This window comes from Callospermophilus lateralis, chromosome 2 (genome assembly GCF_048772815.1).
Source record: "Callospermophilus lateralis isolate mCalLat2 chromosome 2, mCalLat2.hap1, whole genome shotgun sequence".
NCBI classification, from domain to species: Eukaryota; Metazoa; Chordata; class Mammalia; order Rodentia; family Sciuridae; genus Callospermophilus; species Callospermophilus lateralis.
In genome coordinates this window covers 161996712-162013517 of record NC_135306.1, presented here as the reverse complement: position 1 = coordinate 162013517, position 16806 = coordinate 161996712, and the positions used below count along the sequence as shown (strand labels likewise).

Genomic DNA, 16806 nt, shown 5'->3' with positions numbered 1-16806 from the left:
AAAATCTAAATTAGATCGCTTTTTATAGTTTTGAGTACAGTGGTCCCTTTGTATCCACGGGGGACTGGTTCCAGGACCACAAGCAAGACATCTACATCTGCAGATGCTCAAGTCCCTCATATAAAACAGTGTGGTATTTGCATATTACCTGTATGCTCCTCCCCTATTCTTAAAATCATCTCTAGCTTTCTTATAATACCTAATATAATCTAGATGCTATGTGAATAGTAGTTATGCTATATATTTTAGGCAATGATGAAATAGTCTGGATGAGATCAGTAAAGATCCCATTAAAAAATTTTTTTCTTTTTCAATTCATGCTTGGTTGAGTCTGTGGATATGGAACCCATGGATAGAGGGCAGACTGTTCTCCTCCATAGGGGTAATTACAATTTGTAACTAACACTGATGGGTGTGTGTGTGTGTGTGTGTGTGTGTGTGTGTGTCCTCCTCTAGACTGTGAGCTCTCATTCAATACATACTTGCTGAATATATGGCTAACTGGTGGAATGGGTGAGTGCTACAGAGCACTCATCCTAGAAATTTCTCAGGGGTCAATGGGTTTCATGGTCAAACAAGTTTGGGTCTCAGTGTAGTCTGCCTTCTGTTAGGAGTGCTGACATTCACTAGTGTAGGAAACCCTGAAATGGGCTCCAGTTAGAAACAACAAAAAAGTATAAGCTAGTTTAATTTTCTTAGCTTTATGTTCCCAAACTTGCTGAGTGTGACATTTTCACCTACTGTCTATTAATATCCTACTGAATGTACTTTAGGAGATGCTGCACTGGCCGCTTCCTACCTGGGAAGCTACAAATTCTCAAGATGGTCAGGTGTGGTTCTAGGGTGGCTCCTTCTGCATGCAGCATCCTCACAGCTGCATGGCTGTCCTGAACACACGTGCACATAGTCAGATGTTTCACTACCATGGCAGGAAGGCCAGGGCGTCGGCAAGTTTTAGAGCTGGGCTTATATTTGGGATAAGGAAATAAAAAAAAAAAAAACAGTAGAAACCCTGCATATAACCTTTGCAATTACGACAGCGCACAACTCCTAGCAACCCATCTTTTGCTAAGACTGAATCTGCAAGTATTTGGGATGCGGGTGTGTGGAAATAGGACCCTTAAGGGTGAGCAAGACAACCTACTGATCAGCACTGCATCTCAATGCAGTTCTCTTGTTCTTAGTATTTGCAGCAACTCTTTTGAATTTTTCAATAGACCTAAGTGACTTTTATGGAGGAAATTTTCGTAATATTGGAATTAGTAGAAATTTTAGGATATGTCCCTCTTGCATGACTAGGACATGCTATAAAGGTAGGATTCCAATAGTGAGGCAGTATTAAAGGTAGTGGATCTCAAATTATTTTTAATCACCCCCCTTCCTTGGGGCAAAACTGACCTACTGACTCCATCTAGTCTTATTTTCCGGTGGAAAAATAAATTAGTGCTAATTTGGGGGGAGTGGATTATGTATGCATTTGCTTTAGCACTGGAGTAGAATGATTCCTATTGGAACCACAATGTATACATGTTGTAGAATCTACTTGTTGGAAAATTATAGCCCTAGAATACTGTTGATGCAAATAAGCTTCAATATATTCTAGAGGGTTAACCAAGGACCCACAACAAAATAAACTGATAATGATAAGCTAAGCTAACAGTCATTCATAATTAAAAAGCTCTGATGGCAGCAGTTGAAACTTGCAGCTAACTCAAGGCCACGTTGCTGATGTGCTGATAAAGCAACCTTCTCCCAGGTTTTGGAAATGTCAACTCTATAGCTGCACATGTGAAATTGGAGCCTTTTTCGGGAGCAGACAAGCACTGAGGGCTGGCGGCTGGACATCACAGCAAGGGCTAGTAATGTGCAAAAACACATTAAAAACTTTGCAAGTGTTCCCATGTGTTTTAATCAAATTGCACACAACGGGGCTGGAGGTGTAGCTCAGTGGTTGATCATGGGTTTAGATTGACTAAGACCTAAGTTTGATCCCCAGCATGTCCCACACCCAGAAAAAAGTTGTGCACAATTTGCCATAATGTGCCCAAATAGGACTTTAGAAAACAACACATTCAGTTCAAGGCCTTCTCCTCCTTTGGCTAGGGTTTTTCATTCCTAACTGAAATGGACTAGATGTGCATTTAGATTTACAAAGCGCTCAGATTGTCATTTTAAAATGCAAGAGGATCTTATTTATTTATTTATTTATTTATGGTAACAGGGATTGAACCCAGGGAGGTTTAACCACTGAGCTACATCCCCAGTACTTTTGTTATTTATCTGTCTCTCTCTCTCTCTTTCTCTCTCTCTATTTATGTATTTTGAGACAGGATCTCGCAGAGTTGCTAAGGTTGGCTTTGAATTTTACGATCTTCCTGCCTCAGCTTCCCAAGTTGCTGGGATTATAGGGCGATTTCTTCTAATGCCCTGTATAAAACAATCTCTAAGGTAGACTATGAAGTGAAAAAAAGCAATGGGTATGACAGTATGTCTAAGAGGCTATTTATATTTTTAAAGAACCCAAAGATTTTATATGTATGTGCATGCTCCACGTACATGGATCATGTCTGAAGCATGCATGAAAAATGGCTCCAAACAGTTGTGTCCATGGAGGACCATAGCTGCTAGGAAAGAAGAGAACGGAGACTTGGGCTTTTTGTTAGATACCCGTTCATGATTTTTGAATCTTGTATATTTATGTATTAACTAATAAAAATAATGAATTTAAATTTAGAAAAGAGGGGAAAAACGACTCAGCCTACAGAGAACTCATGATCTTTTTCCTCTCACTGCTTTGGGGATGGAACCCAGGGCCTTGCATATGCTAGGCAAGTGCTCTACCACTGAGCTATACCCCACCCTCAGTTTCTTTTTTGTTTTTTAAGAGATGAAGGTTAAGTTTGGCTTCTTTTTTTTTTTTTTTTTTTAGTCCTGGGGATTGAACCCAGGGCCTTGTGCATGCTAAACATGTGTTCTACCACTGAGCTCCAGCTCCAATCCCTGGCTTATTTGTTTTCTGATGCTTCTTTTCCATGTCAAAACTATGGTCATGTCTTAAGTAGGAGATTCCAGAATCTAAAGGAACACATCTAAGTGAGATGTCAGGGTTAGAAAACCAGACCCAAGTCCTGGGATTCTGGGCTGAGTTGAAGATCTGCCCTGAAACACAGTTTTCTGATGCAATGCCTATTATTTAAAAATGTTGCAAGTGTTCCCATGTGTTTTCATACTGTATATATCTAAGACACAAAAAATGAAGGGCACTTGACATTTGCAACTTGAATATAAGGGGAAAATGACCAAAGAGGAGACAAAATTTGTACAGCAAAGCATGTTTAAATGAATGCATTCCTCTCGTTTCATCCTGCTTTAGCCTTGCACAGGGAGACAAGGCAATTATTTATCTTGATTTGCTACCTGAACTTTAAAAGAGAGCGACAGAAACATTATACTATTTAGTGCTTCCTAATGAAAAATACACTATCTCACTAGTTAAGTAAAAAAGAATTGTATTCTTGTACATAAATTGACACAGGACAGTACACTGCCTTTACGTCTTGAATGCTCATTATGCCGAGTAACAATTCTTTCTTAGAGCGAAATATCCAAAAAAAATACACAGTGTGACTAAATCTCCGGGTTGAGATTTAGTGGAGTAAGCTACAAGGAGAAAGGCTGCAGGAATATCTTGGGACAAGTGGGGTCCTGACTTCGGGTGGTGGAGAAAGAGATCACAGTGAACTCCTCAAACCCCAGGTGGGCTTGTGTGGTGGCGTGAAGCATGACAAGGCAGTCACAGACTTCTGGAGGAGGCCACACAGGCTGGTGTCTATCAGATGCATTTATGAAAATTGTATAATGACGATGTAATATCAGCACAGGTGATTACTGCAAGGCCTCAGTCAATTTAAGGGCACGAGGATTAAGTACCATAAACCACACGTCTCTGTCTCCGAAGGTATTTCCCTATATGCTACGTGTGCAAGCGTCTCCCCCTGCTTCGTGTTCCCCTTGCTCCTGCCCTGCTCTGGCCCCTTTCCTTTTCTGACAGGACCTAGCAGCAGCCCGGCATGAGCAGAGCTCTATAATTCAGTCCGGTTCACATAGAGGAGATACAAGTAACCACAAGCCCTTGAGTCACCCACGCAAGGAAACAGCTCTGCTTTGGTCTAAATGACTTACATTTTTCCTCGCCTGAATTAGCCAGTAATTACATGTGGGCAGTCTTAGCCAGAATGGTCTAAATGATCAATTAGAAGGCAAAAAGGAGTTCCTTTCTTTAAAGTTCAAGGGTCCCCGCTGAAGAGCCCTACTTCCCAAGCGCTGCTTACTCGGGCTTGCGCCCAGCTCTCTGCAGGGCCTGACTATATTGTACATTTGCCTAACGATAATGAATTGAGTACTTATTTTGCAGGAAAATATAGGGCATTTCCATTACATGCAATCAAGCAAAAAGGCTGCAAAATGTGCCACTCCATTAATTCTAAACAGAATCCTTCCCAAATGTCACTGTGAAACCAGAGTATGGGGTTATTATAAATCTGAAGGAATTAAGACTAATTTTCATTTGTACAAAGGATTTGAGGGACACGACTCCTGCCACACACACACACCATTAACTGGGTTAAATTCAATTTGTCAATTTCAGTGTGAATCACCAAGCCCTGACCTGGCCTGCCCCAGTGGTGAGATCAGTGCTTCCGGTCTTCTCTGAGGACTCAGGTGTGCGAGGGCGCATGCATGTGCACATTCGCTTTAGAATGCTCAGTGGGGGCACATGCCCAAAGAATGTGATGTAATTGATGAGTTATTAACAGACACGTTGTTCAGAGAGGAAAACCAAATGCCAACTTCTGGTGAGTCACTCGACCTCCAAGCTTCAGTCTCCTCATCTGTAAAGGGGGATTATAACATCTCCTCCAGTGGAGTTGTGAGGGCTAGTGAACTTGAACACGGGAGAGGACTTAGCGTGGGCCTAGCATAGTTTATACCCCCTAACAGGGACTGTGATCTGTGCATCTTCTGGGGACCATGCCTGAGCTGACTCCTGAAGCACCCACAGGGACGTGTGGGCCTGGCACCTGGCCAGGTCCACTCCCCCAGCTCACTGCTGGGTAGTCCCCAGGGCCTGGGAGGTCTGGCTTAGCCCACCAAGATACTGGTCATTTCCTTCCTGGTGTCCATTCCCACTATCTCTGGGCAGTCGCTGGGCTTGTGGAGAGCACACAGCAGGGCACGGGGACAAGCAGGGTAAGGCGGTTCCGAGGCTGGTCCAGTCTGCCGGCAGCAGGAGCTGCCGGGCGGCGGAGGCCCAGGCCTTCACTCCACGTTCCGGTACTTGGTGAAGAGGTTGTACAGCACTCGCAGCGTGGACTTCAGGTCACAGTTGACGATGTCTATGGAGAAAACAGAAAATGGCAACTGCCTCAGTGGGGGACATGCTCTAAGGTGACATTCACTGTCCTCTTTCAGCCACCACTCATCCCCATCTGCCCAGTATGGGGGTGGACCCTGGGGCCTGTGGGTGTGGAAGGAGGGACAGAGGGTGCAGTGGGAATTCAAGGCAGGGGACAGCGAGGGACAGGAACGGGGGCACAAGGGTCTCACCTCTCACTAAAATAAAGCAGCCCCAGAGCACGCAGGCTTCACCCTGGAAACATTTCTAGACAGGAGGGCTACTGGCCATGTCCCCTGAGTGTCCCTGTCCCCTCTGCCCTTGGCTACTGTGCCTACTTGGTGTGAGAAGAAGGGGACAGTGGGAAGGAGGTGGGGAGTCAGGCCCCAGGCTGCCCCTTCCTTGGCCAGGGAGGCCCCGGCAGGCAGGACGCAGGCAGGCAGTCCCACAGATGGGTTTGAGGCACTGGAGGGTAGCTGGAGTGGGAATGTCCTCTCAGGAGAGTTCCATCAGGGTTCCTGAGCTTCTAGGGAACCCCCTCTTTCCTTCCTTCCTGGGACAGAAGGCCACACTTGAATGATGACATAAAGCCGCAGGAGCTTGCCAGGTAAAGAATCTGGCCAAGAGCTCGGGGGCGGGGGCGTGTGGGGGGCTGTTACTGTGTCTTGCTAAACCTGAGGCTGCTCTGGAAAGCTGCAAATAGGTGAGTTTGGCAGGAGAGGTGGGTGTGAGGGCTGCATCCTGGGAGGTTTCCAATTACACACTATGGCGCTGAATGATTTTGGAAGCTAGAGATTGGATTCAGGCAGCTGCCAGGCTGGACACGACTCACTGACGTGTTTTGTAAAGTTTCTCCCCTCCCCATCCATCCACCCACCCATCTACCCATCCACCCACTCACCAACCTATCCACCCACCCACCCACCCATCCATCCATCTCCATCTTCTTTGGCTGCTCCTCTAACCCCTGCGGGTTCCTCCCCTGTCCTTCCCTCTGACAAGGTTCCTCCACTGTCCTCCCTCTGCATTCCCTTAGAGGATCATGCTGTAAAGAATTAAAGTAAATAAATAGAAAAGGAACTCTATTAGGAATGCATAGAACCTCCTTAGGCTCCCCTCACCTCAGAGCCCCCTCTGCCTGTTCCCACCCAGGCCAGATCCTGCTCATACACCAACCCTGCTCTGTCCCGGCTGAGCCCAAACTTACACTAAATTCTCTTGTTGAGAGGCCACAGGTGCCCAGGAACCTCCCGAGAGGCCCTGGGTTCACAGTTTCCCTGTTGGCTCTCATGCTGCTTCATCCACTGGTCTGAGCCTCCACCTGCAGCCCCACTGGCTACCAAGAGGAATCCCATGACCACTGGGCTGATTCCTATTCTCCCCTGACTGCTTGGTGTTGGTATTTCTTGAATTAAAAAAAATTTTTATGTGTTCTTTTTAGTTACACTTGACAGTAGAGTGTATTTTGACATGTCATACAGACATGGAGTACAACTTCCCATTCTTGTGGTTGTATATGATGTGGCGTTATACTGGTTGTGTATGCATATATGAACACAGGAAAGTTATGTCCGATTCTTTCTACTGTCTTTCCCATTCCCATTCCGGCTCCCTTCCCCACACTCTGCCCTGTCCAATCTGGTGAACTTTCCCTTCTTCCTCTTCCCCACCTCCTCCTACTGTAAGTAGTATTTGCATATTAGAACCTTTAGCCTTGTTTTTTTTGGGGGGAGGGGATTAGCTTATTTCACTTAGCATGATAGTCTCTACTTCTAGTCATTTACTGGCAATTGCCATAATTTCATTTTTCTTTATGGCTGAGTAATATTCCATTGTGTATATATACCACATTTTCTTTATCCATTCATCTGTTGAAGGGCACCTAGGTTGGTTCCATAGCTTAGCTATTGTGAATTGAATTGTTATGAACATTGATGTGGTTGCGTCACTATAGTTTGCTAATTTTAAGTCCTCTGGGTATATACTGAGGAGTGGGATAACTGGGTCAAGTAGTAGTTCCATACCTAATTATTTGAGGAATCTCCATAGTGCTTTCCAGAGTGGTTGTACCAATTTGCAGTCCCATCAGCAATGTATAGTGTGCCTCTTTCCCTATATCCTTCACCATCATATATTGTTACTTGTATTCTTGATAATTGCCATTCTGAATGGAGTGAGATCAAGTCTCAGTGTAGCTTTAATTTACATTTCTCTAATTGTTAGTGATGTTGAACATTTTTTAATATTTGTTGACCATTCACACTTCTTCTTCTGTGAAGTGTCTGTTCAGTTCCTTTGCACATTTGTTGATTGGGTTATTTGTTTTTTTTTTTTTTTTTTTTTTTGGTGTTAAGTTTTTTGAGTTCTTTATATATCCTGGAGATTAATGTTCTATCTGAGGTGCGTGTGGTAAAGATTTTCTCCCACTCTGTAGGTTCTCTCTTCACATTCTTGATTGTTTCCTTTGCTGTGAAGCTTTTTAGTTTGATACCATCCCATTTATTGATTTTACTTCTGGCACTCTAGAGTCTTGTTGAGGTATTTGGTTCCTAAGCCAACACAGGTAAAGAATTGGGCCTATTTTTTCTTCTAGTAGGTGCAAGGTCTCTTGGTCTCATGCCTAGGTCTTTTGATTCACATTTGAGTTTGAATTTTATGCAGGGTGAGAGATAGGGGTTCAATTTCATTCTACTACATATGGATTTCCGGTTTTCTCAGACTCATTTGTTGAAAAGGCTGTCTTTTCTCCAATGTACGCTATAGTGCCTGTGACTAGTATGAGGTAACTGTATTTATGTGGGTTTGTCTCTGTGTCTTCTATTCTGTACCATTGGTCTTATGTCTGTTTTGGTGTCAATACCAGGCCATTTTTGTTACTATTGCTCTGTGGTTCATTGAAGTTCTGGTATTGTGATACCTCCTGCTTCACTTTTCTCATGGAAGATTGCTTTGGCTATTATGGGCCTCTTATTTCTACAAAGAAATTTCATGACTGCTTTTTCTATTCCTATGAAGAACATCATTGGAACCTTAATAGGAATTGCATTTAATGTGTATAGCACTTTTGGTAGAATGGCCATTCTGACAATATTAATTCTGCCTATCCAAGAACAGGGAAGAACTTTCCATCTTCTAAGGTCTTCTTCAATTTCTTCCTTTAGAGTTCTGTATTTCACCTCTTTTGTTGGATTGATTCCCAAATATTTTTTGGAGGCAATTATGAATGGATAATCTTCCTAATTTCTTTTTCAGTAGATTCATCACTGATGTATGGGAACATAGTGTTAATTTTATATATCACTACTTTGCTGAACTCATTTATGAGTTCCAGAAGTTTTGAAGTAGAGTTTTTTGGGTCTTCTAAATATAGAATCATGTCATCATTAATTAGTGATAGTTTGATAGTTCTTCTTTTCCTATTTGTATCCCTTTCTTTCTTTTGTCTAATTGCTCTGGCTAGAGTTTCAAGGATGATGTTGAATAAATGTGGTAAAAGAGGGCATCCCTGTCTTGTTTCAGTTTTTAGAGGGAATGTTTTGAATTTTTCTCCATTTAGAATGATGTTGGCTTTGAGTTTAGCATTAATAGCTTTTACAGTGTTGAAGCATGTTCCTACAACCTCTAGTTTTTCTAGTGTTTTGAACATGAATGGATGCTGTATTTTGTCAAATGCTTTTCCTGCATCTTGAAATAATCATGTGATTCTTGTCTTTAAGTCTATTGATGTGAAGAATTTGTTTATTAATTTCCATATATTGAACCAACCTTGCATTCCTGGGATGAATTCTACTTGATCCTGGTGCACTATCTTTTAATATGTTTTTGTATGCAATTTGCCAGTATTTTATCAAGAATTTTTGCATCTATGTTCATCACGAATATTTATCTGAAATTTTACTTCCTTGATGTGTTTTTGTCTGGTTTTGGTATCAGGGTGATAATAGCTTCATAAAATAAATTTGGAAGAGTCCCCTCCTTTTCTATTTCATGTAATAACTCGAGGAAGATTGGAGTTAGCTCTCCTTTGAAGGACTGGTAGAACTTGGCCAAGAATCTGTCTGCTCCTGGGCTTTTCTTTCTTGGTAGGCTTTTGATGGTATCTTCAATTTCAGTGCTTAAAATTGATCTGTTTAAATTTTCTATGTCCTCCTGATTCAATTTGGTAGGTCATATGCCTCTAGAAATTTGTCAATGTCTTCAAGATTTTCTATTTTAGTATAGTATAAATTTTCAAAATATTTTTGGATTTTCATCTGTATTTCAATAGTGTCCATTATGATATTTCCCTTTTCATCATGAATTAGTATTTGAGTTTTCTCTTTCTCTTCATTAGCTCAGCTAAGAGTTTACGAATTTTATATATTTTTTCACAGAATCAACTTTTTGTTTGGTCAATTTTTTGGATTGTTTCTTTTGTTTCAATTTCAATGATTTTAGCTCTCATTTAAATTATTTCTTGTCTTATACTGCTTTTGGTGTTGACTTGTTCTTTTTCTAGGGTTTTGAGATGTAATGTTATTTATTTGTTGACTTTCTATGCTTTTCATGAGTGAGCTCAACACAATGAACTTTCCTTTTAGCACTGCCTTCATAGTGTCCCAGAGATTTTGATATGTTGTATCATTATTCTCATTTACCTCTAAGTAATTTTTATTTCATCCCTGATTTCTCCTGCTATCCATTGGTCATTCAATAGCATATTATTTAGTCTCCAGGTGTTAGATTAGCTTCTATTTTTTATTTTATCCTTGATTTCTAATTTCATTCCATTATTATCTGATAGAATGCAAGGTATTATTTCTTATTTTATATTTGCTCAGAATTGCTTTGTGGCCTAAGGTATGATCTACTTTAGAGAGGGATCCATGTGCTGCTGAGAAGAAAGTGTATTCACTCATTGATGGATAAAATATTCTACATATGTCCATTAAGTCTAAATTATTAATTGCATTTTTTAGTTCTACAGCTTCTTTTTTTAGTTTTTGTTTGGAGAATCTATCCAGTGGTGACAGAGGTGTGTTACAGTCAGGCAGTATTATTGTGTTGTGGTCAATTTGATTCTTAAAGTTAAGAAGAGTTTGCATCTTAATATACATAAATGCTCCATTGTTTGGGGCATAAATATTTACAACTGTACGTCTTGTTGATGCCCTTAAGCAGTATGAAATGTCCTTCTTTGTCCCTTTTGATTAACTTTGGCTTGAAGTCCATTTTATCTGATATGAGGATAGAAACCCCTGCTTGTTTATGAGATCCATGTGAGTGATATTTTTTTTTTTCTTCCATTTTGCCTTCAGTCTGTGGATGTCTTTGCCTATGAGGTAAGTCTCTTGGACACAGCATATTGTTGGCTCTTGTTTTTTTAATCCAATCTGCTGGTCTGAGTTTAGGCCATTGACATTCAATGTTACTATTGAGATATGATTTTTATGCCCTATCATTTTGATTTATTTCTGGTTTTTAATTTGAATGACTTTCTTCTTTGATTGAATATTCTTCTAGAGTATTTCCTCCATTTGCTGGTTTTCATTTCTATTTTACATTTATTCTTCATGAAATATTTTGTTGAGAATATTCTGTAGTGCAGGCTTTCTAGTTGTGAATTCTTTTTAGCTTTTGTTTATCATGGAAGGTTTTTACTTCATCATCAATTCTGAAGCTTAATTTTTCTGGGTACAGTATTCTTGGCTGGCATCCATTTTCTTTCAGAACTTGGTTTATATTATTCCAAGACCTCCTAGCTTTGAGGGTCTGAGCTGAGAAATCAGCTGAGATCCAGATTGGTTTCCCTCTAAATGTGACTTGTTTTACTCTGTCAGCCTTTAAAATTCTACCCATATTCTCTGTTAGGCATTTTCATAATAATGTGTCTCGGTGTGGGTCTGTTGTAATTTTTTATATTTGGGGTCCTATAAGCCTCCTGTATCTGAATTTCCATTTCATTCTTTATATTCGGGAATTTTTTTGATATTATTTCATTGAAAAGATTGTGCATTCCTTTGGTTTGCATCTTGAGCCTTCATCTATCTCAACAAATCTTAAACTTGGTCTTTTCAGGTTATCCCATGTTTATTGGAAATTCTATTCACGGTCTCTTAACATTTCTCCGTAGTCAACTTTATTTTCAAGATTATATGTTTTGTCTTCATTGACTGAAACTCTGTCTTCCAAGTGGTCTAAACTGTTGGTGGTGCTTTCCACTGAATTTTTAAATTTGGTTTATTGATTCCTTCATTTCAAGGGTTTCTGTTCAATGTTTTTTTCAGAATCTCTATCTCTTTATTGAAGTGATCTTTCACTTCCTGTGTTTTCTCCTGATATCACTCCTTCCATTGCTCTTTACAATGCATTTCTTAAATTTTATTCAAGTCAAACATTAGGAAGTGACTCTGGGGGTGGGGGAAACTGCTGTAAAGGCAGGGGGACAATAGTGAGCTCAGCAGGGGAGTGTGAAGGAGAAAGCAGAGGTGCATCAGAGTCCCTGCAGCAAGCTCCTGGCCAGGCTCCTCTGACCCTCTCCATTTAATTTCATCCAGTGCAGCCTGACCATCAGGCTGTGCAGTGTGAATGCTTCATAACCCAGGGCTCTCCTACAGACTACTGTGGCATAAAGGGTGTCCCTTGGAGTCGTGCAGCCCACAGCCATTTCCTTGAGGTCCAAATCTTCAACCATGGCTTTGCAGGTACAACCTGACCTGGTCTAGCTTTCCAGCTCATTCCCTGCCACACCCCTCCCCATTCACTGTGCACTGCTGCTACACTGGCTTCTATTCTCTGCCTCCCCTTGAACTGTGCTCAGTCTCTGCCCATGTGGTTACCATATCTAGGTCATTCTTCCACATGAGTTGGCTGCTGATCTTCCTGCAAACCTTGGCTCCAAGCACCAGTGCTTCAGGGAAGCCTTCCCCAAACACTGCCAGTGATGGCTCCCTGTTTCATATTTTTAGATCCCCATGGTCTTCCTTTCTAGTGCTCCCTCTGGTTCTCAGTCCATGACTTGTGTGCATATTTGAGCATTTGCCTCTGCCCCAGGCCTGGACTGTGAACTCCTTGAGCAGAGAGAGCCTTCCTCATTTGCTGGCATGCCTGGCCTGATGTGTGGCAGGAACAGACCCTGCAACAGGGCCACATGCTACCGAGAGGAAGAATAGGGGTGGGTTCTCAGGGTCATGGCCCTAGCAGGTGGCTTGGGAGAGAGCAAGGCCGTGAACAGGAGAAGATAAAGCATTAGCAGAGAAGCAGCAGGCAAAGAGGACAGAAGAAAATAAAAAACAGTGGAGGAGTTTGGGGCCTGAGGAAAGATGTAGATGGAGGCTGGAGGATTTGTTTTCATCAGACCCTTAAAAAAAATTTTTTTTTTTTAAATATTGCTGGGAATTGAACCCATGGCCTTATAGAGGCAAGCACTCTACCACTTGTCCACATCCTTAGCTTGTTTTACCTTTTAAAAGACAGGTGAATTCTGAGGCTGCTAGAGAAAGAAATATCCAAATGGAAGAACATTTCAAACTGGCCATTTTATTTAATATTAATGACTGTTAAGGTTTGGATACTACAATTCCATTACCTCTGTGTGACCCTGGTAATCTAAATCAGTTTTCTCACTGGTAAAACTGGGTAAAAACTTTATGAAAAACACCTGGAACATATTAAGGGTCCTTTAAATAGCAATTTCCTGCTTTCCCATTTTTTCCTCATGAATGGAGCTCTTATATACAGTGAGCATTGTGTGCTCTGCACAACTCCAGGGGTCACCATTCACATGGACTAGGCCCTGTTTCTTAGGAAATCCGAGTTTGATTCTTCACCATCACCACCTTTACCACCAGGTGGGCTGGGTAAAGGGGAGTCTTCAGTCAGAGATGTTGCTTATCTATTCTTCTCAAGAAAGCCAATAGCTGGCCTTCCACGCAGTCCCAGGCAGACGAGTAAAGGAGTATGAGACTGAGCTGCCTTAGCTGGGAGAAGGGTTCCTAGGACTGTATCGTGACTCCACAGTATATAAACAGCCTGCATAAAGCCCTGGTCTAATCAGTTGTCTGGTTAGCAACTGCTGATTGCCTCTGTGCTGGCCTGGGTCCCTCTCTGAGAGCAGAAAGGATGGTGGCTCCTTTCAGAGCCACCAAAGGCTATCTGGCTGGTTGGAGCAAAGAGACAAATCAGGCCCAAGGCAGCTCAAGGACAGAACAGCCTCTGGCCATCGACTCTGGCACCCACTGGCATTAGTGACTCTTTTTGATTGGCACATAATAATTGTATGTCATTATCAGGTACAGTGTGATGCTTTCATTCAGGTATATATTGTGCAATGATCAAATCAGGGCAACTAGCGGACTCATCACCTTAAATATTCATCATTTCTTTGTAGTGAGAACATTCAAAATCCTCTCTTGGAGCTATTTTGAAATGTACAATGCATTCTTAACTGTCTTCACTCTACTGTGCAAGGGAGTAGCAAGAACTGACTCCTCCTATCAAATAGTAACTTTATATCCCATGGCCAGCCTCTCTCCAGCCTGTCCTGGTAACTACCAATCTACTCTGGTAGCTATCAATCTACTCTGAATTTGTACAAGATCAGTGCTTTAAGGTTCCATATATGTGTGAAATCATGCAGTATTTACCTTTTTGTGCCTGGCTTATTTCACGTAACATAATGATCTCCAGGTCCATCCACGTTGCCACAAGTAACAGGATGTCATCCTTGCTACGGCTAACAGTATTCCGTGGTGTACGTGAAGTACATGTTCTTTATTCTTCCACTGATGGATGTGTAGGATATTTCCATTTCTTGGCTATCATGACTGGGAGTGTGGAAGTCTCTTCATCATACCAATTTCATTTCCTTTAGGTGTACACCCAGGAGTGGACCGCTGGCTCTCACAGCAGTTCTGTTTTGTTTTCTGAGGACCCTCCATACTGTATTCCAGGTGGCTGTACCAATTTACATTCCCACCAACAATGTCTAAGAGTGCTCTCATGGGTCTTCGTGGACTCGTCTCCTGTTGTGTGGACCCGTTCACCCGTGAATGGAATGGCAGCCCATGGGGCACACTAACTTCCTATTACTGCTGTAACACTACCGCAGATCTGGTGTCTTAAAATGACACCGATTTATTTTCTCAGTTTTAGGGATCCAAAGTCCAAGACTGGTCTCTGGGAGGCACTCAAAAGTGTCGTCATGGCTGGTTCCTTTGGAAGGCTCTAGTGGAGATGCCTGCAAACTCACTCCTCCCAGCGTTCAGGGGCAGCCTGCGTTCTTTGACTCGCAGCCCTCTTCCATCTTCAAAGCCAGCGTTGGTGGGCAAGCCTTTCTCAGGCCATGTCACTGACCCTTGCCTCCCTCTTCCGCTTACAAGCACTCTTGCAATTACACTGAGACGACTTAGATCACCTGGGACATTCTCCTCATCTCAGGATTTAATATCTGCAAACTTCCCTTTGCCACGTAGGGGAACTTATGAACAGATTCCAAGGTTAGGAAGTAGTTTATTTATTTTTTTTGGTGTGTGTGTGTGGGGGTGGATTATTTTGTCTACCACACAGGGTATTACAAATCTCCAACTACACTAGATAAAGACACAGAGGTTTCCAAAATGGTTGCATTGATTTGTATTCAGCAGTGACTGTGGCTCTGCATCTTTGCCAACACTTGGTATGACGAGAGTTTAAAATTTCTGTCACACTGCCTTCCAGGGAGATGGGGAAGGGAGGTGAATGGTTTCCACATTATCAGCCAGTGACCAAGTCCTCCCCAAGTCAGCTGACTGCCTGGAACCAGGCTACCACCATGTGCTTGGTTTTTAGCATCCTTTGCCAGTCTGCTTCCAGCTCCCATACTCCTTAAATTGTAGATATTCCGTTGGCCACTGGCTGTGCTATGGACCTCAGTCCTGCCTGGCGCTAGATGACTTCTGGGTCCCCACTGTCCTGCCAAGCTGGGTTTTAACAATATGACAAGTCTCCCTGAGTGGTGAGAGTGGAGGATGGCTATGCGTTTGAAGATACATGCAGCCCTAAATTAAAAGGCCCCAGCTTCATCCCAGTATTTTAGCTGCTCTGCTTGTCATGAACTTGGTACTTGCCTTGGCTTATGGTCATCAGATAACTAAACGGTTGTAAAGCCTGGGCAGTTGGAATCATCGAACATGCAGACCCAAGGCTTCCGGGGGAGTTCAAAGTCTAACGACATGGTAGAGAATGCATTTTCCTGACCTTGCACACATTTTGCATGAAACAGAGCTCCACCACAGCCAGTCGGATCCTGAGACATCCGTGAACAATCACCCACATTGGTACCTTCTGCAAAGTCTGCAGCCTTTACCATGAAATCTCACTCTCCAGGGAGAATCCCAGAAACTAGAGGGAATGCCGGGAGACACTTCTCACAAAGTACAACTTTATAAAACACCATTTCAATTCCCCTTTATGTGCTGCAAATTCTCAGCCTGGGCACCATGCCCAGTGTAACAACAAATAAAACAGATGTGTTTTTCCATTTGCATTGTTCAGGAAGTTTCATATTAAGTAGTGCACAAGATATGTCATCTCTATGCTGAAATATTCTTATAGATTGACTGACACTGGGAACATCATCTGTCCTGAGGGAAACAAATGCCTGAACACTCAAATACCAGAAAAAGTGTTTCCAATCTGTAATTGAGAAGTCTCAGATTAAGCAGTTCAAGAAAATGGCGGCAGAAGGAATGGTCAGCACTCTTCTGCTCTGTCTCTCCTACTCAGAAGCAGGGTATTCAGGGTCTGCTCCAAGATGCTGCGAGTCTTCCTAAAGGTGTTAGGATGTTGAGTGGCCTTGCTAGGGGCAGAACCCAGGGGTCACAAACCATGCTAGAGCTCCTCCCCTCGAGGTGAACAGAGGCTTAGGACCAGGTGGGAATGAACAAGAACAAGGGCTGACCTTGGTTGGTTGGAGCTGATCATTACCAAGGTCTGTCCCCAGGTCTGGCTTTGGCTCACTCCTCCATCTTAATTCCCACACATCAGAACCCTCCCCAATCCCTGTCATCTAGCCCAGCTGTCACCATCTCCATCCTACATTCCTCACTGCACCCAACCAAAGTGGTCTCATGGCCTCAATCCTTATAGCCTTAGCTATACCTCTTCCCTGGCAGATAAATATGGCTGTCATTCTATTTGGGTGACCAGGTGCATCTTTTCTCTGGTTGTCTATAAAAGCCTTGAGGTCAGAGATGGTCTTAACCCTCTTGACTATCGTGATAGGGTCTCTGGCCCCATAAGCCAGAGCCCAAACATTCTGTGTGGAGTTTTGGGGGAGAAACTCAGAGCAAAGGCAGCAATGGGATATGAGCACACAACCTCCGCTGGTCCCCTTGCTTTAAGTGGCCAGAAAAGTGCAAGCAAAGGGCCCAGGACCGGCCTTCTCAGGGTTC

At 42.6% G+C, this 16806-nt stretch overlaps 1 protein-coding gene across 1 annotated transcript in view; it reads right to left on the bottom strand.

Moving 5' to 3' along the window:
- Window positions 1–3316: 3316 nt before the first annotated feature.
- Parva (parvin alpha) overlaps window positions 3317–16806 on the bottom strand; it is a 152993-nt gene continuing 139503 nt past the window's right edge. The window contains exon 13 of the mRNA XM_076846900.2: window positions 3317–5396. Within this exon, the coding sequence (XP_076703015.1) occupies window positions 5320–5396 (77 nt within the window). The 3' untranslated portion in view covers window positions 3317–5319. The remainder of the gene's footprint in view (window positions 5397–16806) is intronic.